The following is a 23,741-nucleotide window of genomic DNA, read 5'->3' as shown; positions in this document are numbered from 1 at the left end:
AACTATTTAAAATTTTAAAAGCTGGTTAAATAAAGGAATACACTAATTTCTTAGAAACCTGAATTATAAAATACAGTTAAAACTTGGTATTTGGAAACCAAAGTTAAAGCTCCAACGCATACAGATTGCCAGAGTTTTTTCAATCCATCTTCAAGTGATGGATATTACTGTCTTAAGTTTGCAGGCTTCTAATTTCCTTAACATTTATGATTACAGCTGTTTAAATACTCTCTTCAGGGAATTTTACATGTCTGTCTGTCTCTCTCTCACACACACACAAAATGTATCTTAAAAGGAGAAGGAAATAAATATAAAGAGATCAAATAATCTGGTGAATCAGGCTCTCATTCACAATAATAGCTAAGCAGACAATGTTAACAATCAACAGCTTAAAGTCACCATATTTTTTTATTATGTGCCTTGACGTGATTTACACTTTTAAGCAAGTCAATTTGTCATGTTACTTACCAAATCTTTTATGCATACATAAATGGAAACATATAGCTCACTTCTTCCCATACAAATTGTACCCATCAAATTATTATTATTATTATTATTATTTTTTTTTTGTTTTTTGTTTTTTGTTTTTCGAGACAGGGTTTCTCTGTGGCTTTAGAGCCTGTCCTGGAACTAGCTCTTGTAGACCCATCAAATTATTAACAACAGATAATAGGTAGGTAGCTTCTACTACTTATTATAGATAAACACAAGCTTATCTATTTAGGAGCTTTAGAATGCTCCTAAATAAAGCTATCAATAGGTTTATGCTCATTTTTTAACTCTGAAAGTAAACAATTTAAACCTGGCAATGATAACTTTCCATAGTGAGTGAGTGAGAATCTTTACTTCATTTTGGCGCATGTCTCACAGTACAGCTCTGAGAAGCCAGGCTGGCCTTAGATTCAGAGGCCCACTTGCCTCTGCCTCCTAAGCGCTGGATTAAAAACTTACCAGTATTAGAGTTAGGTAACAAAATAACAGAAACCAGCAACTATTCATTTTAAAAGAAACTTATCATTCCATGTTTTAAGGATATTGTTCAAGCAGGAAAACCAACCTGAAGCCTCAAAGTTGCACAACACAAATTACAGGATTAGTCAGCCTGTTAAGAGGTGTGCGCACAACTCCTCCGATTATTAAAAACCAGAAAAGGGTTACTGGATATTTCATCAGAAGCCATGCACATTTTTAAGACGACAGCATGAAAGACGGAGGAAATGAGATGTAGTCTGTCTTAGAAATTCAAGTAGGAATACAGAAAATATTTGTAACACAAAAAGAAACAGTTCTCCCTAAGGTCAGGGACAGGACAGGAGGCCCACTTCCACTACTATACTGGAAGTAAATAAGAAACAAATATATCCTAACTGTATAGGAAGAACTCAACATGGTTTTTTTTTTAAAACAAAACAAAAACAAACAAGCAAACAAAAAACAAACTAAAGACAAGCAAAAGAATAAAAAACCCTGATAAAAAATAATATAATAAAATAAAAAATAAATTCTGTGATGCTCTAAGATATGAAAGAACACATAGAAATCATCACTTCTACATACTAGAAACAAACAGCCATAGATGATAAACAATCCCCATTTCAACATGCATTCAACAGTATTCAAATTAAAAGCTCTAGAAATAAATTTAAATCAGCTAAAGACTTTTTTTGTTTTGTTTTGTTTTGGAGATAGGGTTTCTCTATGGCTTTGGAGCCTGTCCTGGAACTAGCTCTTGTAGACCAGGCTGGCCTTGAACTCACAGAGATCCTAGTTAAAGACTTTTATATGAAGAACTATAAAATACTGCTTCAGAGTTAAAGGACCAGGAGTCTACACAGCAGAGTTAAAAGCCAAAACTTTAAGATAGCGCCTCTGCTACTAAGTATGGCTCCAAGTTGTTTTCTAAAATAACAGTCACTGGACTAACTGCAGCTGAAGATTAGAGATGACTTGAAGAAATGCTTTTAAGATGGATTTTGAAGAAGCCAGGCATGGGTGGTCTGTACATGCAGTATCAAATTTTTGGAAACCAGGGGGAGGAATACAGCTTGAGCCCTGAAATGCAATCCTAGCCTGGCAACAAAGGGAGATAAAGATGAAAGCAAAGGATTCAACAAAAATAATAAAAAAAAAAAAAAAAAGCAGAGGTGAGAAAAAAAGAAGACAAAGATTAATGAATGAAGAACATGCAAGAAAATGGGGTAAATAACTGGTGCAGAAAACACAAAGCAGGTCCATTTTATGTGTGGAGAGACTGGTTGGAATTACCATGTACTTATAATGTAATGAGGGCTTTGTTCTGCTTACTGCTTTTAGAAGTCACTGGCATGGCAGAGGTGAGGGTCAGGGTATTATCTTTCAACAGAGGAGAACGTAGCTCCGCAAAACAAGAGTACCTACATCTTCACCCATACAAATTTTTTTTCTAAATTTTCTATAATATGCAACTTTTTAAAGCGCTATTATCCTATGAATTACAAAAAGTAATCGACACAAAAAATTTAAATAGACACAACTATCTGCAACTCCCTGTGAACTGAGCTCATAGGTTTGGAAAATAATTGCAAAGCACTTCAATGACTCATTAATTTTAATGCTAGATTGGTACCGTCAACTGATTCAGATACACAAAAGGAGTAGATCCCACTCTCCACTTAAAAATTCAAACTTGGAGCTAAAGGTCAGAGATAACTTTTCAATTAACATCTTCTCTGACTATAATTATTTTTGTTTGTACCATATTAATTATGAATAATGGCTAACTGTTAACAATGTTAAGAGAGAAATTTAAAACAGAGGCTTACAGTTGTGGTAAATTTGGTCTAACAAAGGGATCATTTTCTGCTCCATTGACTGCCTTGTTTTTTCTCTGTTTTGGTTCAGAATTGGTAGCAGGTGCCTGAGAATTATTAGCTGTGGGAGGTTTGCGTTTGGCGAGAAGTTTCCTTTGCCGTTCAATATCTTCCCTTTGTTGATTTACCCATTCTTGTTGTCTGTGTAAAAATGAACAAACAGAGTCATATTAATCTCCCATTACTTTCTGCAATTAAAAAATGGAAAAATACATCATAAGAAACAATCACATAATTTAAATCTGTATTCTTTTGGTTCCATTCTTTTTTAAATTTTTAAACATTTACTTAATTTATGTGTATGAGTGGTTTACTCATTTGATTTTTAGACAGGACCTCATCGTGTAGCCTTGGCTGGCCTGGAACCTGGATGGCCTTGAACTTACCGAGATCCACCGACCTATACCTCCCAAGTGTTGGGATTAAAGGCATGCACCAACACAACCGAGACTGTTCCCTGTATATATACATATGTGCATTACAAGTATGCTTGGTTTGTGTAGAGGTCAGATGAGGAGAACTTACAGAAGGTTGTGAGTCATTGCCTGCACGCTAGGAACCACACTCTAGGTGCTAGGTCCTCTGGAAGAGCAGCCAAGAGCTCTTAAGAGCAGCGCCATTTTTGCTCAGCACACTCAGTGAATCAAAATAAACTACAGGTCTCACTTCACACAGTCTTCAAATGAAGTGGTGTCCCCTAAATCTTTAGACAAGTGTGTGGCCACATAGGATTTCACAGCATCTTCCCCTTACTAACAAATACCATTCCCACAGATACTTCCTTGGAATGAGTTTGGTTAGTTTGGTCTATTGTATCCTTACTATTAAGCATGGTGATCAAACCATACTAGTATATACAGTAAGATTCAGTTGGATAAATGGGCTAAAAACAAAACAAAACAAAAACCAAGCCTCAAACAATGAAAGTCTGGGGTAGATTTTAAAGATAATTTATCACTCAGCATTAATATTTCTAGAAAAGCTTATAAAAGGCAAGTGAAATTTTAATATGAAGTGTCACTTTCTTAAAAGAAATTATAGTAATGCAATTGACATTCTGAAATAAAACTTGACCTTAATGGAGAGGGGAACTGAAAATATATAAAAAAAAAAGCAGGAAAATTACAAAACTGAAAAATTTTAGCACTTCCCACTAAAGATTCTAAAACAATTTCCCAAAGAGTTTAGATTCTAAAAACTGACAGATATTATGTCTAATACAGAATTATAGGCTGGCCGTAGACCTGTCATCTCAGCATGTGCGTATATTGGGGCAAGAGGTCGTAAGTTCAAAAGCAATTTAAGTCACAGAGCAAAATTTCCACCAAAAAGTTAGGGGAACACGTGTGGAGGTCAGAAGCACATATGTAGAAGTTGAGAGTCTTTTCTATTTGGGACTGTGTGGGTCCCAAGGACAGAACTCAGGTCATCAAGCTTGGTGCAAGTGTCTTTACCTGATGAGTCATCTCAACAGCTAAGAGAGGAACAACTTGCTCATTCTCTAACACAATAAGTTTATCCTGACAGTAAGAGTAACTGTGTTCCTTTCAGGTCTCCCACCATGTCAAGACAGAAAATGTTAAAACTCTACATGGTCATGCTACTGAGGTTTAGAGCAAGCCCAATGTTTTGCCCCACCACAACACACTCCAGAGCTCTGACTTCGTGACTGAGCGCTGGTTTGCACACACTACTTTTCTGTGGCCTCACTGGGGAGGAGAGCTAAGACACAAGAAAAAGAATCAAGAACCAAGATAGAAATTCTGCAAGAATGATATGTGAGTTCTGTTTCCATTCAGATGTAGAAGCAATTGAACGTGGTCTTACTTAATGAAAAGTAAATTTGAGGAGGAGCAGGGAGGGACGTAGAATGGCACTTGTCCACTATGTGGGGGCCTTTCGGTCAGATACCCAGAATCCCAAACAAAAACAATCAAAAAGTAAATCTTAAATGTATTTCAGAACAGGTTCTAAGTATAAATAAACAGCCTAGTGGCAAGTTAAAAAAAAATGAATGGGACAGATACAGTGGATACCTGGTTATTCAGGATTACGTGGGGCTCAGAGATTTCTCTCCTAATTTTCTAACCACTTTGGGTTATTAACAATTAATGTGAGCATCCTGTAGCAACACTCTGTAATTGGCAATCAGTGTTGATCAGTAATATGCAAAGTAATCAGCATATACAAAGAATTTTGTTCTGAGAAACAACTACTGGCTGTAATAATAACATTTTGTTTCTTAAATTACTTTTCTCTTATGAGTATGGGTGTTTGGTCCACATGTATGTATGTACATGTGTATATATATATATGTGTGTGTATATATATACATACATACGCACACACACACACGTGTGTGTGTGTGTGTGTATCACATGCATCCACGGTGTCTGCAGATGCCAAAAGAGAACACAGGATGTCCTGGGACTAGAATTACAAATGATTGTAAACTGCTATGTAAGTGCTGGGAATTGAACCTGGGTCCTCTGGAACAGTATCCATATTTTTAGTCCCTAATATGTATATTACTGTAAGACAGTCAGGGCTGAGTTCAGTAGCAGAGATTCTAGCTAACAGAATACTAAAAATTAAGGTTTTTCATCTCAAATCCATTTCCTGTTCTCTAGTTTTGCATTCAGTATGGTAGCTCAAGTGTCAATAATACCTGTGCATCTAGAATATCTGTCCATCTTAACTGTCAAAACTTTATCTTCCTCCCAATATTATTTCTGTATTCTCATAAGTGACTCAGTACCTCAATTCTGGCCACTTATACTACTTATTAACAACCTTTAACTAGCCGCAGAATTAAACCCCACATGGATTAGGTTTGTAGAGATTCTTTCATTATGATAAGCTAATACTTAGAACAGCTGTTTAACAAAAGTTAAATACACCCGTTGAGAGTCAGGGGGCAGGACTAGGCTACTTTGTGAGTATATGTTTGAAACAGCAATACTAATCTGACATGATGTGAAACAGGCTGCGTTCTTGGAAAGTTGGTGGAGACACTGACACCACTACACTCCAGGATTTACATCAAGGCAAAAAACAAAAGACAGGATCATGGTCCTAGCTCCCAGACACACAAATAGCCAATGCATCCTTACCGATCACCATGTGAACTTTTTAAAAAAAAAAAAGTGGCAACAATTTCTTTGTTTTACAGTTTAGCACTGAAATGCTAGTCATGTATAGTTCAACTAATGTGTGAGGTGCTTATAGCTGAGGCAAGAGAAAAACTCTTCTCCTAAGGCACAGAGATCAGGGCGATCTTTACCACCTAAGGAATGGGGGAATGAGACAAAAGTAAAAAGGTGGGCAAAGTGTTATGCACCTATAGTCCCAGAACTCAGAAGGCCGAGAAAGGAGGTCAGTTAAGTCTAGGAATTCAAGAGCAACTTGAGCAACACAAGGGCCATTAAAAAATAAATTCCAGGAGACAGAGCCAAACATTTTTCAGTCAGTATAAAACTTCTAGCCACTTTTTTTTCTTTCAGTAGTAGTAGTAGTAACACACACACACACACACACACACACACTCACCAATAAAGTTAGGGGGTTGTTTTTACTCTGGAAAATCAAGTTTAGAGAAAAAGAGGGGCAAGCAAGATGACTCCGTGGTGAAGGGATTGCTGGATATAAACACTGAGTCTCAGTAAGAGACCCTATCTCAAAAGACAAGGTGGAAAGACCTCTGGCCCATACACAAAATGTTCAAAAAGTTATTTTATTTAAAAGGAAAACACATTGTACTCTTTAGATGAAAGCTAATTATATAAGAATTCTGTTAATTACTGAGCTGTTATTCTTTTCATATGTGCTAAGTTTTATACATTCAAATAGTTAAGGAGATGCAGAACATAATTCCAAATCTGTAATTCTTAAAAGTAGTGAAAATCCAAACTACTAATTTGTAAAAATGCAACAATGGGGGCTAAAGAGGTGGCTGAAGGCTTAAGAACACACATTCCTCTTTCAAAGGACAAGAGTTCAATCCCAGCATCCACATCTGGTGGTTCAAAGCTGTCTGTTACTTCAGCTCTGATGCCTCTGGCCTCCACAGGCCTCTGCACTCACACACACATATGCACATAATTGAAAAATGTAACCATCACTAACTTCACAAGATTTTGAAATGCAAAACCATCTGTCCACTGCTCAGTAAAAGAAGCGCCGTGTCTGACTGTTGTAAAGTGCCCAAGGCGAAGCCGATCTTGCATACTCTTCTCTCTGCTTGACAATTTTTCTTGTGTACTCTGAAACGAGGGAAAAAACAATTACATTCACTCGGATTTTAAAAGCATACAAGGCAAAGGAAGGTACTGAGGGAAAGGAAAATTTAGTGCTAACTCACCTTCTCAATAAGAAGTTTCTTACTCATTGATATGCACTTATTTAATCGTTCTTTGTATTTTTCAAGTAATTTTTGTTGATCATCTATTTGCCGCCTGAGATCACAGTTGGCCTAGAACATCAGCACAAAATGAAAGATATAGCATCAGTGTATATGAAAATCTTAGTAATGGTTTTAGTGTTTTGAATAAATTATATAAACACCAAAAGTCTATTTACTATTAAACATTAATTCAACTGCATAGTAGAAAATACAGAAAATTTATATATACTTTCTAGACATGTATATTCCAAGGTATATAATTTGGTTACATAATGTGAATCTAAGTTCAGTTTCTCTTTCTTTTTTTCTCTCTCTTTGTTTTTTCATGACAGGGATTCTCTGTAGCCCTAACTATCTTGAAACCCACTCTGCAGACCAGGCTGGCCTCAAACTCAGAGATCTATCTGCCTCCTGAGCGCTGGGACTAAATAAAGGTGTGTGCCACCAACACTCACCCAGTTCCCTTATTTCTAAATGGAAGTAGTATAAAGCAGCTAAAAAGAAAATGGTAGAGCCGGGCAGTGGTGGCGCACGCCTTTAATCCCAGCACTCGGGAGGCAGAGGCAGAAGGATCTTTGTGAGTTCGAGGCCAGCCTGGTCTACAAGAGCTAGTTCCAGGACAGGCTCTAGAAACTACAGGGAAACCCTGTCTCGAAAAAACCAAAAAAAAAAAAAAAAGAAAGAAAGAAAATGGTAGATCATGTGCGTCATGCATTTAAGAGAGGATGTGACTTTCTTCTCTCACTCGACCTGATCTCTCACAACACTTTCTCTACTAAACGGGACAAGAGTGTAATTTGTTGATCAATTAACTACTTCCAGCCTGCTGTGAATAGGCTACTAATTCTGTTCGCTCTGCAGGCAGCTATAGGCTCAAAGAGGAGGCCTCTCTCTAATTCCAGAGAGTCTGACTAGTTTGCCATTACAGGAAGAGAATTACTCTTGTGGTCTGCCCAAATATCCCACCCCACAAATTTTCTGAATCACAAGGTCTAGAGGAGAGCCTGGGAATTTCACTTTCTCTAGCAATGCTGCCACTGCTACTGCTAGGTACTATCTAAGATCCACAAGTCTAGGCCATTCACACAAAAACCAAAAGGCTATTACTTTTGTTCTTTCCAAAAGTACATTTATATTTCATGTAATTTATATTGTGATACCAACAAAGACTACTACTAAGCACTAAAATAGTATCTGAGTATTTATTTAGGAATACACAAAACAGAATAAAGGGACAGGGACAGCAGGAGGAGCACTGCATATGGAAATAAGATTTAATGGTGGAGCCTCTAGTCTAAGAATGAATTTTTAATTCAACTGGATAGCTGGTTATCAATATAGAAAGAAATTAAAATGAAACCCTATTTTCACACTATACCAATATACAAACCAATTCCAGTTCAATCAAAAGAATTGTACTGAAAGATCGAAACCCTGTCTCGAAAAACCAAAAAAAAAAAAAAAAAAAAAAAAAAAAAAAAAAAAAAAAAAAAAAAAATTTTAGATTATAATTACATTCTCCCTTTCCTTCTTCTTCCCCCTTCCTGGCTCTTTCACTTTCATGACCTCTGCAGAACATGCTTAGACTCTTACAATTGCTTCTTTTGGTATCTTTGATAATAATTTAATACATACAAAGTATAAACCTAAGATATTTAGTAATGTGAAAACATATATAATCATCAGTGATGTACAAAAAAACAACACAAAGTAATAAAAAGACATCTCACAAAGTGGAAGAAGCCAACATACAAAAAAAACAAAACAAAACAAAACACCCTAAAAACTGCAAACTAGGAAAGGTCCTGGATTTGATCTCTAATACCCGCACGCACATGCACAGGTACATGTGCACAGACACGCGTGCGCACACACACACCACAATTGGGTGTGATGGCATTCATCTCTAATCCTGGCACTTGGAATATAAAGGCAAAGGGATCAGAAATTCAAGGTCAGCCTCAGCTAAGCTATGATGAGACACTATCTCTCTATTTCACAGAAAACTAGACGAGTAACTATGATGATTTTAACAAACAGGAATGTGTAACAAAAGCACAAGAGCAGGTTACAGCTGGTCATCAATGTTGACAGGAAGAACGAATGGTGTTTTCACTCTTGCCACACTAGGACCTGGCACAGACCATGAGCCATAGTTCTGCTACATTAACACAATCACTTGGTATTATAATGTACAAGATGTGTATGTCCTGTGTTCTCGATTGTCTTGTTTCCTATACTTACAACAGAGGAAAATCTTGCATTTGCCCTAGGAGACATGTATTGAGACTTTCTTAGCAGAATTCTTTGTATTAGAAAAATCAGAAACAAAACACCAGCCAAAATTGGGAGCATCATGCAAATTATGGTATACTCCTTAGAGTCTTAGTGTAGAAACTGGAAGGAACAAACCAAAGCTTAAGGTTTGAGTCTATAAAATCAGCCCCCAATGGTTCGTGTTTTAAAGGGATGGTTGACAGTTGATGATAGATGACAGCCTTGAGGTGACTGGATCATGGGAGCTTTAACTTCATCAGAGGATTAACCAATAAACTGACTTTAATAGTGGGTCCTATAGAGGAATTACATCCCTGGGAGGAGGGCTGAATTTAGATTATGTCTTGTGTGTGACCCACTTGTTTCTCTGCTTCCTTTCCTGGCAGCTAAAGTAAGCAGTACTCTATTGCTTACTTTACCCCTTGCTTTGCCTACGTCCTCCCACCACGATGCTCCTGTAGATGGGCCCAGGAAAACAAAGCCAAGAAACCTGACTAAAACGTGTGAAAACTGTGAACCCACAAAACCCTTCCTTTAAGTACATCTGCTCATGGATTTTGCCACAGCAATGGAAAGTAACAGATCGAGTTACTCTTATGTTACTCACCAACGTGGTGCGAATGAAAACAATGCTCGAGCAAAGAACCCATACAGGATAATTTCAACAAGCAATCAAGTGTTAATCCAGTGGCTGGAAAGACGACTCAGTCAACAAAGTGCTTACAAGTCCAAGAAACAGATTTTGATCCCCAGAACCCATGGTACAGGCTTGTAATTCCAGTACAGGGGAGGAGAGACAGGAGGATTCCAGGGACTCAATGGCCAGCTAGTCTAGCCTAATTGGTGAGTTTCAGGTCAATTAGAGACCCTGTCTACAAGGAGATGGATGAAGACACACACCACAATTATAAAGAAACACAAAGGAAGGCTGAACACTGTTGTCAGAAGAGTGGTTACCAGTAAGGGATGTGACATCCAAGCTATGTCACATCAATTTAATTAGAACTCCACAAGGTAGAGTTGAAAATTAGTACTTCTGCCTGGTGATCCTAATGAGTAGCAAGGGACAAGAAATCCTGCTTTATGCCTTACGTTCTAAGTATACTTTTAGGTGTATTTTTAAATTTTATTGTATGTGTGAATGATGTATGTGTGTCTGAGGTGTGAATGAGCATGCCACAGTGTTTGTGTACAATTCACAACTTTGTGAAGTCAGTTCTCTCCTTCCACCTTTATGTAGATTCTGGGGATCCAACTTAGGTGTCCAGGCTTGCACAGCAAGCACCTTTATCTAAGTCACTTACCTAACAGCTTAGATTTATTTATTTACATACCTGTAGTTTCATTTTATGTTTATGAGTGTCTTGCCTGCATGTATATCTGTGTAGCACATGCAGGAAGTGGCTGAGGAAACCTACAGAGGGTTGTGAGCCACCATGTGGGTTCTGGGAACCCAACCAAGGACTCTGTGCAAGAGTAACAAGTGCTCTTATCCACCAGTTCCTGAATTTATTTTTGAAATTAAAGTTTCCATTGAAAATCTCACAGGACTATGGCAGTAATTCCATCTTCACTGGTATTAGATGGAAGGCAGAGAGAAATAAACGATTTAATAGTAAATGAGCATCTGACTGGTGGGTAAATAATCAAATAAAAAAATGTATAAAGCTAGTTTTTCCCCCACCCAACAGGCTTTCTCTGTGTAACCCAAGCTGTCGTAGAACTCGCTCTGTAGACCAGCGTGGCCTAGAACTCACACAGATCCATCTGCCTCTGCCCCCAAGTGCTAAAATTAAAGACACGCGCTGCCACCCATCAAAAGTGTGCATTTTCAATTAGAAATGTGTGTCTCTGTATACAAGTATGTAGGTACTTACAGAGGCTTACAATACATATAGTACTAGAAGAAGCTTACTGTTTTAAAATACGAAACATTTTGCCACATTTAATATTTTCTTAATAGTTTCGTTGTTGTCAAAATAAGTCGCATAATTTCCCCTCCGTGACATATTACTTACCCTGAGCAAATCATCTATTCGACCTTCCTTCTTCTCCAGGTCCTGATTTTTATTACTTTCTAATGCTGCCAATTTCAGCATTGTAAGATCAGTCTAAATGAAAGAAAACCACTTTATTATCTCTATCATATACACTCTACACATAAATGTGAAGGCAGATTTTACCAACTTCAAACAGCAAAGAAAAGCAGTATGTGCTATGTAAACAGATATCTTAGTATAAAGTATAAATGTGAAAACCTTGTGTATAACTGATTAAAGTTCTTATATAAATGCTTTACACTATACAAAGACCTGGAGAATCTTTTACTCTGCTAAATTAGTTTTTAGACTGTTTACAACAGACAAGCAAAAACTGCTCATATTTATATGGTAGACATACTTTGATCTGGCTGGCCTAGAACTCATAGAGATCAGTATCCCTCTGCCTTGGGAGGGTTGGGATTAAAGGCCTGAAACACTACACCCAGCTCAAAGAACGTTTCAATATGTGCAAAACAATTTGTATACGGCCTGGGAAGTTTCATGGAAATACACTGTTGTGGAGCCAGGGTGCTCAACTCACAGACCCACTCTTCAATTCCAAGTCTGAAAATACATTAGCCAGAAACTGATATATGTGAAAAATAAATATATAAACAAATGAACAAAGAGACAGACAAGACAGTATGGGCTAGGCATTCAGTTTAGTGGTAGAGCATCTGCTTTTCACTTGCACAAGACCCCAGCACCACAAAGCAAAGCAAAACAAAAACAACCCCTACAAAAAGTGTAATCTGTGTTCAAAATTAATGAAACTGAACGTTAACAGTAGTAATAATGGCATTTTGACCTAAGTGATTCTTCTAAGTGGACACTAAAATGGACTCTACCATGAGCATCACACGACAGCATCATGAAGATAACTTAGATATTAAGGGGGAACTATTCAGTGAGCAAAGCTGACACATGGTGTCTGTTCTGGGTGTTTTATTGCCCGAGACATTTGCTCGGGTGCATCCTGAAAACATTTGAGTTCAGTAAGTTAGCTCTTATGCTTAATTTTACTTTACAATTATATTCAGAACTATAAACATTTTAAAAAATAAACATGGCCAAAAGTCTCCTAAGTGACAGCAAAATTTTAAAGCTATTACTTACCTGAGTGATCTTAAAGGATAACTGCTTTGGTTGTATAACAGGGTGGTCCCCAAAAGCTAATGCAGTAGGAGAAGGGCTATTCGGTCGAACCTAGAAAATACGGTTAAAATTTCTACCTTAGCTTAAAAAAAAAAGTTTCTACTCAGCAATAACATTTTTACCTTGTAATACCTTTTAAAAACTTTTTATCATCATTTATTTAACCAGTGAGCATTCTTGAGTTCATCCTACATTGAGGCCCAATGTGAAAAACCATACATTCCTTAACCAAAGGGGAGCTTACATTCAAGATCCATAAAACCTTAATGCTTTATAAACAAAGTATAGCCAAATCATTCTGAGACAAAAATATTAAACAGATTATCCTCACTAAAAGAAGGAATCACTGAGCATGGTAGCTCATATCTTTAAACTCAGTACTTGGGAGGCAAAAGCAGGCAGCTCTCTGTGAGTCCCAGGGGAGATATGGCTACAGTGAGGTCCTGTCTTACACAAAGAAACAGAAAGGAAGGAAGGGAGAGATGGAGGGAGGGAGAAAAGCGAGTGAGAGAGGGGGATGAAAAGAGAAGAGAGAAAGAAGAAATCAAGCATAAAAGGTCTGAACAGACTTCTTAGTACTAGACTAATAATGCATGGTCATAATAACTCTGAAATCATATCTATTAGTTTTACAGTTTATGTAGTTGTCAGTTTAAAAGAGAAAGCAGTGGATGGCAACACTGTATCAATACTATCTCAGCTTTCAAAGTTGAATCTTCAGGCTTCCTTTGCAAATGGCAACATACAGGATCCCAGTGAACAAAATGTGTGAGACACACTAAGTATGTTTACAGACAAGGAGTAGAAGAAGATGTAGAAAATAACAAAAGGGTGCTTGAGTAATTAATTCTACTTTTTATAATTTATGAATTTATAATTCATCTTCAAAAAACTAAGTCAACTTTTATTTTTCTGGTTAAATAATCAACTTCCAAGTAAATGAAAAATAAAATCTAAGATGCAAAACAATACACATAAAACTTCTGTCTTAAAATGTTAGAAACAAACTGTTAAAGTTACAAGCTAATTTTAACATCTTTCTCCTATGCTGAACAGAACAGACTTTTTATTAAGAATTCCCCTAGATGATTCATGATTGCTTTTATGTTAAGAAATTTAATCAATAACAAAGTTAAAAATCAGAAATTAACAACTGAATACATAGAGAGAGAGAGAGATGCTACAACACTTACTTTAGCCCCGACAAACACTACAGAACTTTTTTCTTAATAGAATAACACTACTGGATACATTTAGTCAATTCAGGAAAGCTTCATTCTAAGAAACTCATATTTTAAAATCCCGAGACAGGGTCTCAAGTAGCCCACAACAACCTCCAACTCCCTCTATAGCTGATGACGTCTAGTTCCTGTTTTTTAAAATAAAATTATTTACTTATTTTATGTGCATGGGTGTTTTGCCTGAATGTATGTCTGTGCACAACATGAGTTCCTGGTACCTGTGGAGACCAGATTCCCTGGAACTAGAGTTATAGATGTTTATAAGCCATCATGTGAATGTTAGGAATCGAACCTAGGTCTTGTGGAGTAACAGCTAGAGTGCTCTTAAACACTGAGCCACCGCTCCAGCCCCATCTTAAACTCCTAATCCAACTTGCTTTCATCTCTTTAAAGTGTGGGCATTACAGGCATGCAACACAATGACTAAAAACATCACTTTCAACAACAAAAGTTCCAGAAGAATCGGACCACTAAAGATGATTCAACTCATGAACGGAAGTGATTTCTCTTTAAAAAAAAAAAAATATATGACTATATAAAAGTTAACAACAAAACAACACATTATAAATTATTAACTATACATAACCTCTAAGACAAAGACAATGCCTAGTAAAATCTTTGGCTAGTAAAAACTTACAGATGCGGAAGGAGTGGAATGTGAGTGCGAGTTCTGCGGAGAACGGATTGCAGGAGGGACGCCTCTCACCGGACTTGAGCCATTTCCACCCTGGTACTGAGAAAGAGAATTGGGAAAGCATAATTGGTATTTTAGACTTCTGAGGAATTAATTTATATATACCTTATTTTATTTGTGGTACAGGGGAGTGAACCAAGGGTCTTACACAGATGGTCTGCATCCCCAGACCTAACTATACTTTGCTTCAGATAAAATTAAAGTCATTTAAATGGGTCCAGAAAAAGCAAGAGCAAGGCCAGCTATACAAAGCCTAAGACTACATCATATAACAATGTCTACTACTTTATCTTCTGACTCTGATTTGTTATTGTGGTCCACTTAAAGACAAATCACCACCAAAATGAACGTATTCTTTGTTTTTCCTCCAAAGCTTAGTAGTTTTTCTATAAATTTTCTATTAAAGAAAACCAGTAAGTCTCTAACCCCAAGAATTTAAAAAAATATATATTTTACACATGATTTTAGTGAACACAACCACCTTAGATCATTGTTCACAAGATATGTTAAGTGCTCCAATATCTACTGCAGTAAATAATATAACTCTATAAGTCCTTTCCCCCTAACAACAAAACCTTTACAGATCCCTTTCTTTCCTATGGAGGTCTCGCCTCTGTTGCACACAGAAGTCAACAACCTTTTCCACAGCACTTTCCTCCTAGTTCATGCCTCTGTACCAAGACCAGAAGAAAACATTTCACTGATGCTTGGTTCCTCTTAGTAGTTTATTGTCTACTCCATCTTTTATTAATATTGTTACTATTATCATTATTATTACTATTATTATTTTTTTAGACAAGGTTTCTTTGTGCAATCCTGGCTTGTCCTGAAACTGACTCTGTAGACCAGGCTGACCTTAAACTCACGGAGACCATCCTGCTTCTGCCTCTGCTGGTTTAAAAGTGTGAACCACCACTGCCCAGCCATCTTTTATTAAGTTTTAACTTAAGCTTGATATGAACGGTAGAAATGGGAACTAGCTAGTGTGTTTACTAAACAACTTCCTACAACCCAAAAACTTTTCTTCACTCACTTCATCTAGTGCTGGGGTCCAGCCTCCAACAGGATTCAGGTCCTTAGACAGGGAAGGGGTGTCAGCACAAGGAAAAATTCTGACTACCAAGTGGACTGTACTCAAGTGGTCCCAAATTGCTTGAGTCGTCTTTATATTTAGATAGAATTTTTCTTACCAGGATTACATGAACAGTTTTATTTTTGGCTCCTATTTTTGACTTTTATACATCATAGTTTAAGAACTACATTATAATCATTATAGAAAGTCCCACTGTTCCCCTTTATGGTTGCCCAAATACACTTTCCCCCTCCTGCACAGCCTTATTCTAGACACAGAGTGCAGCATCTTTGCAGGCTTAACTAAATATCCAGCCAGACACATCCTGCTCTGCAGCACTGATGTCAGCTGGCAGCTACTTGTGGTGACAAAGCTTTAAAAAAAAAAAAAAGGCACAATGCTTTAAGGACAACAAAATTCAAACTCTTCTTTTATGTTTGCAAGATATGCTTTTATACATTTCCCTTTCCTCCAGAGGGTTCCACGTCTCAGTCTCTCTGTAAAAGGCAGACTTGATAAGGTGCTCTTTTCCCATCCCACAATATGAGCTCCCGTGTATGGTAAAGATGATCTTTCCATCCGATATCGTACACTATATTTTTTTCCCACTGGATCATACTAGATCCCATCATTGACTCTATACGCTTGCTGTCCAGGGAACCAACTCTCAGCAGCTGGCACCAGGCACATTCCTGAGGCTTTTCCTTATTCTGTGTCTGCACGCCCTACTCCCCTTTTCAGATGGTGAGACATGGTTAACACTCCGAGTGCTGTTTTCTCAAAATTGTCTCCAATGAGCCAGAAAAGGTCCCAGGATTGTGAGTTTTAGTTAGAAATTCCAGATAAGAGATTTGAAAAGCATTAACCCCCTGCCGAAACTTTGGGGAAAATATTTGAGAAAGAGCAGAACTTCCAGGGAAAATTACAGCTCTTGCATGTGTGACTGACAAAGTAAAACTAAAAACGACCCAAAGAATCACCAATTAAATGAGAGAGAAAAGAGCCTGCAAGTTGCATGAGTTTTGCAAAGTCCTACGCTGTCCCATGGACTACTAGTCCTCGACAAGTTAAGAGTCTGTTTCCACAGATGCCTTGCCCTGTAGCAGGCTGATCGAGACGAGGCTACAGGGCTCCCGACAAACTAGTGCTTAGCTTATCATCCAGTACATAGTAGGCATTCCAGAGACTATGATTATTTGATTATTTATCTCTACCCTCAAGCACAAATTCTTAATGATATTCACTGTGAGTGGCTCAAGTCAACTAAAGGGCAGTAGTTAGTTTCGGGTTAGAAACATTTACACTGGATTCTGTAACTCCCAAAAAAACATCCTCTCCTCACAAAAAAAAAAAAAAACAAAAAAAAAAAAAACAAAAAACTTTGGGGGATTTTTATTTTTATGCTGTCTGAATTTAGCTGTCGTCCTAATCAGCCAATTCTGCTCTCACTCTCAAGTGAAGACATCTTTTTCTACTGAGGTAACATTTGTTGTTTTAACACGCAAATCAATCTTTTCAAATAGAAACTGGAAACCAAAGTATGCAGAAGCAAGGAAATAGTCTAGATAAAGAAGGACTAAAAGCATAGCTATCTTTTTCAGCGCTTCTTCAGAGCCACATCCCTACCAATTATTTAATCTCCATCCACAGAGCTCACTGTAGCCAAGAGAGGAGAAAGCCCATGCTGATAGAAGCAGTAAGACAGCGGGTTGTCTGCAGTTCCCCTGTCTGCAAACAGAAAACTAGCGGCTACCTTTACCTACAAGTACGTGAAGAAGCACTCTGAAACGTTAATGTTCCTTAAAAAAAAAAAAAAATTTACACAATACCAACATTCTTCTCAAAAGCTGACTTTGTGCTTCAAAGAAATGATTTTCAGCTTGTAGAAGAACTATACTGAATTAGGAACCGGAAATAATTCCCAACAAACTTACTTCAAAATAGTCGCTAATCTTGTGGCCACGTCCCCCAATACTTTTTCCTAAAAACAAAACAAAAGGTATAGATTTAAAAGTCAGTCATGATTATCTCCCATAAAAGAGAAAAAAGTGACAAATTAAAACAAATTAAATTTATTTAATTTAAAAGTATGTAGCATTTTAGCAAGGTAATGATAAGTAATAAAAACAATCTTTACAAATTTATAAAATTTAATAAAATTACATTTTAAGATACATGCCAATTTATGAAAGTACCAATTACTGAAAGATAGATAAATAACATTAAGGGTTTCCTACTTCCTTCTCACCCAACCTTTCTCCCTTTCCCAGCTGGGCCCAGGGCTTCTGATATGTTAAGCATTTGCTACCACGGAGCCCCATGGCGACCTCCTCAACAAAGGGAACTTGGTATTAAAAACATTATTAATATCGCTTAGTATCTATTAATCTCAGAAAAGAAAATCAATAAACTGAAAAGGATAGTGGCAACTTTATCTGACAAACTTAACAAACACTTTGATGATGATGATGATAAAAATAATAAAATAATAATAATAAAAAACTCAGCTTCAGCCGGGCGGTGGTGGCGCACGCCTTTAATCCCAGCACTCGGGAGGCAGAGGCAGGCGGATCTCTGTGAGTTCGAGACCAGCCTGGTCTACAAGAGCTAGTTCCAGGACAGGCTCCAAAGCCACAGAGAAACCCTGTCTCGAAAAACCAAAAAAAAAAAAAAAAAAAAAAAAAAAAAAAAACTCAGCTTCAGTAGATACAAACCCAAATCTAATATTTTGGGCAAACAACAACATACTTATTGTCAATGTTATTTTGTAAAATGTTTTGATTTTTCTTTACTTCAGCTTTTCTTTTTTGATTTAGGGTCTCCCTATGTTTTCCAAAATGTATTTGCTGCAGCTTAAGAGGACATATGTTTAAAACTCTGTATTTAAGTAACTGTTCTTATGGCCATATTGATAAGTAGAGTCAACACAGGTCATACTGTTCCTTACGTGTTCTGACTTAAAATGCATTCTCCATTAGTCTTTTGTTTTTATTTTATTTTATTATTAAGAAAGATGGTATTTCTTTTGTTTTAGGAAGGAGGGGTTCATTCTTGAATTTTAATTGTGGAGAATACATGACTTCAAGTAGTAAACAGAAAATCTAGTAATATCAGTCAATGCTTTGCATTATATAAATAGACATCAATTCAATTCTGACTTATTATTATGTGCTCATTTAATTCCCTTAACTTTTTGGTTTTATATTATTTGTGTTTGTGCACAGTATGTGTGCACACCTGCTAGAGGACAACTTGTGGGAATCAATGCTCTCCTTCTACCATGTGAGTGCTAGAAATAAAACTCAGACATGTTTGGAGGCAAATGCCACAACACACTGAGATGTCTTACTAGTGTAACAAATACATCTTAGGTGCCAGGGATTGTGAACAAACTCTGTACTTAAGGTCCAACAGTCTTAAACAAAATTGAGATTTTTTTTAAAATAAGGGCTTGGGAAAACAGTTGCTATCCAGAAATTTTTTTAAAGATTAATTTATTTATTATGTATACAGTGTTCTGCCTGAGTGTATGCCTGCAGGCCAGAAGTGGGCACCAGATCTCACTACTGATGGTTGTGAGCCACCATGTGGTTGCTGGGAATTAAACTCAGGACTTCTGGAACAGCAGCTAGTGTTCTTAACTGCCGAACCATTTCTCCAGTCTGCTCTCCAGAAATTTTGACAAAAATTTCATACAATTTTTTTTTAGCAGTCAGTTGGATTGCAGTGACTTTATCCCATGGAATGTTCTTTCTGTCTCTGGTAACATCCCTGAAGACTCTGAGTCTTAATAAAGAGAAGGGATGTTTTGGGATGCCTACCTAAAAGCTATTTCCCTAATTCTTTTCTACTAAATGAACCCAAATTTTTATGTTATAGCCTTTCATATATATATTCACACACACACATATATATATTATGTGTATATATATTCTATGAATGAGATATTGAATTTCCAGAGGAACCTGCTCCTATATAGACCCCCTCCATGTTTTCTTTCCCTTGTTTAAGTCTAATTTTAATCAGGAACAATTCCTACAAAGTACATTATGATTAAGGAGAAAAGTTACCCCACTACCAGTTTCAGAGACAGGTCTGATTTCTTCTTTTTTAAAAAATTTATTCATTTATTATGTATATAGTATTCTGTCTGCATGTATTCCTGCAGGCCAAAAGAGGGCACCAGACCTCATTACAGATGGTTGTGAGCCACCATGTGGTTGCTGGGAATTGAACTCAGGACCTTTGGAAGAGCAGGTAATGCTCTTAACCAATGAGCAATCTCTCCAGCCCCAGGTCTGATTTCTTAAAAGCACTAAGTATTTCTACTATATAGTACTGGCTATGGAATGTAAACATGACTTAACATAGTCAAGAGGTGACAAAGAAGGTTTGAAGGTTTACTTCTGGGCTTGAAGGTCACTTTAAGGAGAGTTGGGAAGGAAACATAATAAGCCAGTGTCATTCTAAAACATACGTTCAGTGAGAAAAGATGCTGAGATCTAAGTAGGCAACGATCTTCACCCAGAAGACCAGGCATTTCTGTGGGCTGCAGACCAGACAGATAAAAGGCCTGGATTCTTTTTTATTAAATGTATTTAGTGTTTGGGAATGTGTGGAGTGGAAGGTGGCAAACATAGTACAAGGGTTGAACTCAAGCCGTCGGGCTTGGTGGATGGTGCCTTTAACCAATGGCCCCTAAAACACAAACCATTAACAAGGTAACTAAACCAGTTTGGAAGCCTCATCCTATTTAGGGGTTTACTTTTAAGATCTTGTCAGTCTGTTGCTGAAATAAGTTAATGTACCTTTAAAATGAAGTTCCATGCCCACTAATCACAGGTTGGATGGCTACTACAAGAAAAAAGGGAGCAACTGCAAAGTGAGGCTGAACACACTTCACACCTTAAAAATGCCGTAGACGAAGCCCTTCCATTCCCCAGACAACTGCTGCAATACACCCTTTGATTTCAATGCTACATGTATGCGGTAAAGCAGCTCATAAGCCTAGACCTTATGGCTAGAAACAAGCTCCAAAACATGTAACTCTATGTATAAAATCATCATTATACATTATACTGTACATCTTCTAAGGGCCCAAAATAAATAGTAGTATCAGTATGGCATCTATTAGAAGAAATCGCATCATCTGGGCTGGAGTGCTGGCTCAGTGGCTAAAAGTTCTTACTGTTATTATGTGAATTTATGTTCAGGCCCCAGAACTGATGAATTCCAGCACCCACGTAACAAGGCAGGCACCTTACATACACCCGTAACCTCACTCCAAGCAGGGTGGGAACATGAGGATTTCAGGGGCTTGCTGGCTTCCAGCCCAAGCAAGAAAAATGAGCCCTAGGTTCAAGGAAGAGACCCTACCTCAAAGAACGAGGCAGAGAAAGAGGAACCCTGGCACACAACACTCTCTTTTGTACACGTGCACAAGCACACTCACTTGCAAACACCTATGCACATACACTATACTCACAGAGAAAATTTTTAGAAGAGATCATATTCAGCCTAATAAAAATAACTTTAAGTTTCTATCACAAAAAGCAGATATAAAAGGATGAAATGGGCATAACAAAAAACAGGTAGTGTAATTATTCTTGCAATTATTTTCTTAATAAAGAAGAGAATAGGTTGCTTGTTTTAAAGTGAGATATAAAACTTGTACTTTAAAAGCTATTTTAATATTGTAATTCATAAGAAAAAGGAAAAGTTAAGAAGATAAAGAAATGCTTACCAGATTCTAGGCCCAAATGAATAGCAAGGAAATGTCAAAGTCCCTACATAGTAACCATGAGCTAACTACCTACATACAGTACAAAGGCCTGCAGGTTCATGCTTTTATTATTTCTATGTGAAGTACAGTCCTTAGCTATTATAAATGCAGAGAATATATAATAGATATAAAATTTGCAAACCACAAAGCACTTATTCAACAGTTGCAGTCCTGAGTGATGCATTATAAGTATGCACGGTCTCTGAAGGAAGACGGCGTCTGCTTACCCTGACTACTTTCATTCTGACTTTCTGCTTTTCTCTTTCTTCCCCTGGATGACTCAGATTGTTTCTTCTCTGGTGTCTAAGGAAAATAAGTTAACAAAATTTTAAATTATGCTCTTAATATGCAAAATTATTACTGTCAATGTAAAAATCATCTTTACTTTTGAGGCCAAATAAAGCATTCAACAGTGCTCACAGGATGCAAATGAAATCACTGACATGCAATCTATTTAGAAATTATAACTAAAGTTCACATTTATAGAATTTGGCTTAAGGGAAAACGAGAAATCTGAGAATTAGCCCTTAATATTCTTAAGTAAAGAGGAAAATTAACTGTTTCCTGTTTTTTTTTTTTACTACTAATATATTTTTCTATAAAAAAGTAAATTTCAATGAGGAAATAGGGATAGGCACAAACTGACATACTCAACCCAAACTAAGAGACCATTTACTTGGATGCCTGGCAATTATTATTCAAGAACAATTATAGTAAGCACATGGATTATGCTCTAAACCAATGGTGAGCAAAAAATGGCCAATAAATCAACTCTGATTGCATGTTTTTGTATAATCCATAATCTGAGTATGGTTTATATTATTTTTTGAGACAGATATCCATCTGCCTCTATCTCTTCAGTGCTGAGATTAGACTTGCATGTAGTTATTTCTAGACAAATATATGACTACTTAATAACTTACTCAAGGTTTGCACTACTAGTGCTATCTATCAGGAATTCAAATCACATTTAGTTTTGTGCAATCCTAAAGTCCAAATGCTCTTTAAATTTTCTCTATTTGACACGCTACATGCCCTGAATCAAAAACTAAATGAATTAATGGCAAGGTATTTCAAAACATAACTACACACCTACCCATTACACATTATCTCTTAAGTTTTTTACTTTACAATCCATAGATGGTTAAGGAAACCCTGTAAATCTTTTAGGGTACAACAAACAAAAAATTTTGTTAACATCTTTATGAAGAATCCTAATCCTGTATTAAAATAAAAGCAAGTGTTCCAATAATAATTTATTAATATTTCTTCCAAAAATCTATGCCAACAAATATATATATGCGGGGGGGGCCCACTATGTAAATTTGGTTGGTCTGGAACTTGCTACATAGACCAGACTGGCCTTGAACTTACAGTGATTCTCCTGCCTCTGCCTCTTGAGTGCTGAGATTAAAGGTGTGGATCACCTCACCCAGCCTATAACAAATGTATCTAACACCTAAGAAAATAAGATTTTTCAGAGTAAGTTAACGTCACACTGAATGTAAAGCACACCAAGATCCTACTGAATTCTATCTTTAGGTTTTGACTAAACAAACAAAAAAAATCATAAAATTTAATTCTGAAAGTAATACTAGAATCAGTATTTTCTGGTTTACCCCAAGGAACACTGGTTTACACAGGATAAGATCGTTACATTTCTAAGGAGAAAGGGTAATGTATTCACAAGAGGCAAACAGATTTGTTTAGTGCAAACCATTAAAGTGCTAATACTCCAGCTATCACAAGAGGGCTGGGATGGGATGGTGGTATATTACATACAAATTCTCACACATATTTGGGAAAAAATTCATTACACAGTACATTCAATAATAATATTCAAGATAATTTTTGAAAGGCATATAAAGAAGTACTTATAAAGGCTTTTCCCCCTCTGAACGCAATTTCTCAGTAGGAGGAAATGAAATATTTCTTTGAGGAAATGGTAACTTCACTTAAAGGAGGTGGAGTAGTGAAGTCACGATTACAGTAAAGAAGAAAAGCCACGAGGTTCATCTCAAATGAGATGGGAGTTTGAGGAACGACAAAGGAAGAAAAAAAGGACAAGTCTAAAATCTTTAAACTAGAATGTACAAAGGCGTAGAAACGAGTGGTAAAGTTCAGAGGACTGTCTAAAGTGAGAGACAGACTGTGAGGTCACGACACACTTAGCTTGTAAAGTGAACATGGCTATTGAGTGCAGACCTTCTGTCCTTCTGGGATTCTC

General features: G+C 36.9%; 1 protein-coding gene across 2 annotated transcripts in view; it reads right to left on the bottom strand.

The window, feature by feature from the left end:
- Tlk1 (tousled like kinase 1) overlaps nt 1-23,741 on the bottom strand; it is a 108,682-nt gene that overhangs the window by 24,130 nt on the left and 60,811 nt on the right. For both annotated transcript variants that reach the window (XR_005286121.2, XM_038335832.2), the window contains exons 4-11: nt 21,742-21,817; nt 17,667-17,713; nt 14,604-14,699; nt 12,687-12,776; nt 11,547-11,639; nt 7,210-7,320; nt 6,975-7,111; nt 2,802-2,990 (exon numbers count right to left, since the gene is read on the bottom strand). Coding sequence is in view for 1 of the 2 variants with exons in the window: in XM_038335832.2 (XP_038191760.1) it covers nt 2,802-2,990; nt 6,975-7,111; nt 7,210-7,320; nt 11,547-11,639; nt 12,687-12,776; nt 14,604-14,699; nt 17,667-17,713; nt 21,742-21,817 (839 nt within the window). In the remaining variant the exon portion in view is untranslated. The remainder of the gene's footprint in view (nt 1-2,801; nt 2,991-6,974; nt 7,112-7,209; nt 7,321-11,546; nt 11,640-12,686; nt 12,777-14,603; nt 14,700-17,666; nt 17,714-21,741; nt 21,818-23,741) is intronic.

This window comes from Arvicola amphibius, chromosome 7 (assembly GCF_903992535.2).
Source record: "Arvicola amphibius chromosome 7, mArvAmp1.2, whole genome shotgun sequence".
NCBI classification, from domain to species: Eukaryota; Metazoa; Chordata; class Mammalia; order Rodentia; family Cricetidae; genus Arvicola; species Arvicola amphibius.
Note: the sequence above shows the minus strand (reverse complement) of the source record. Positions and strands in the feature narration are given on the sequence as shown.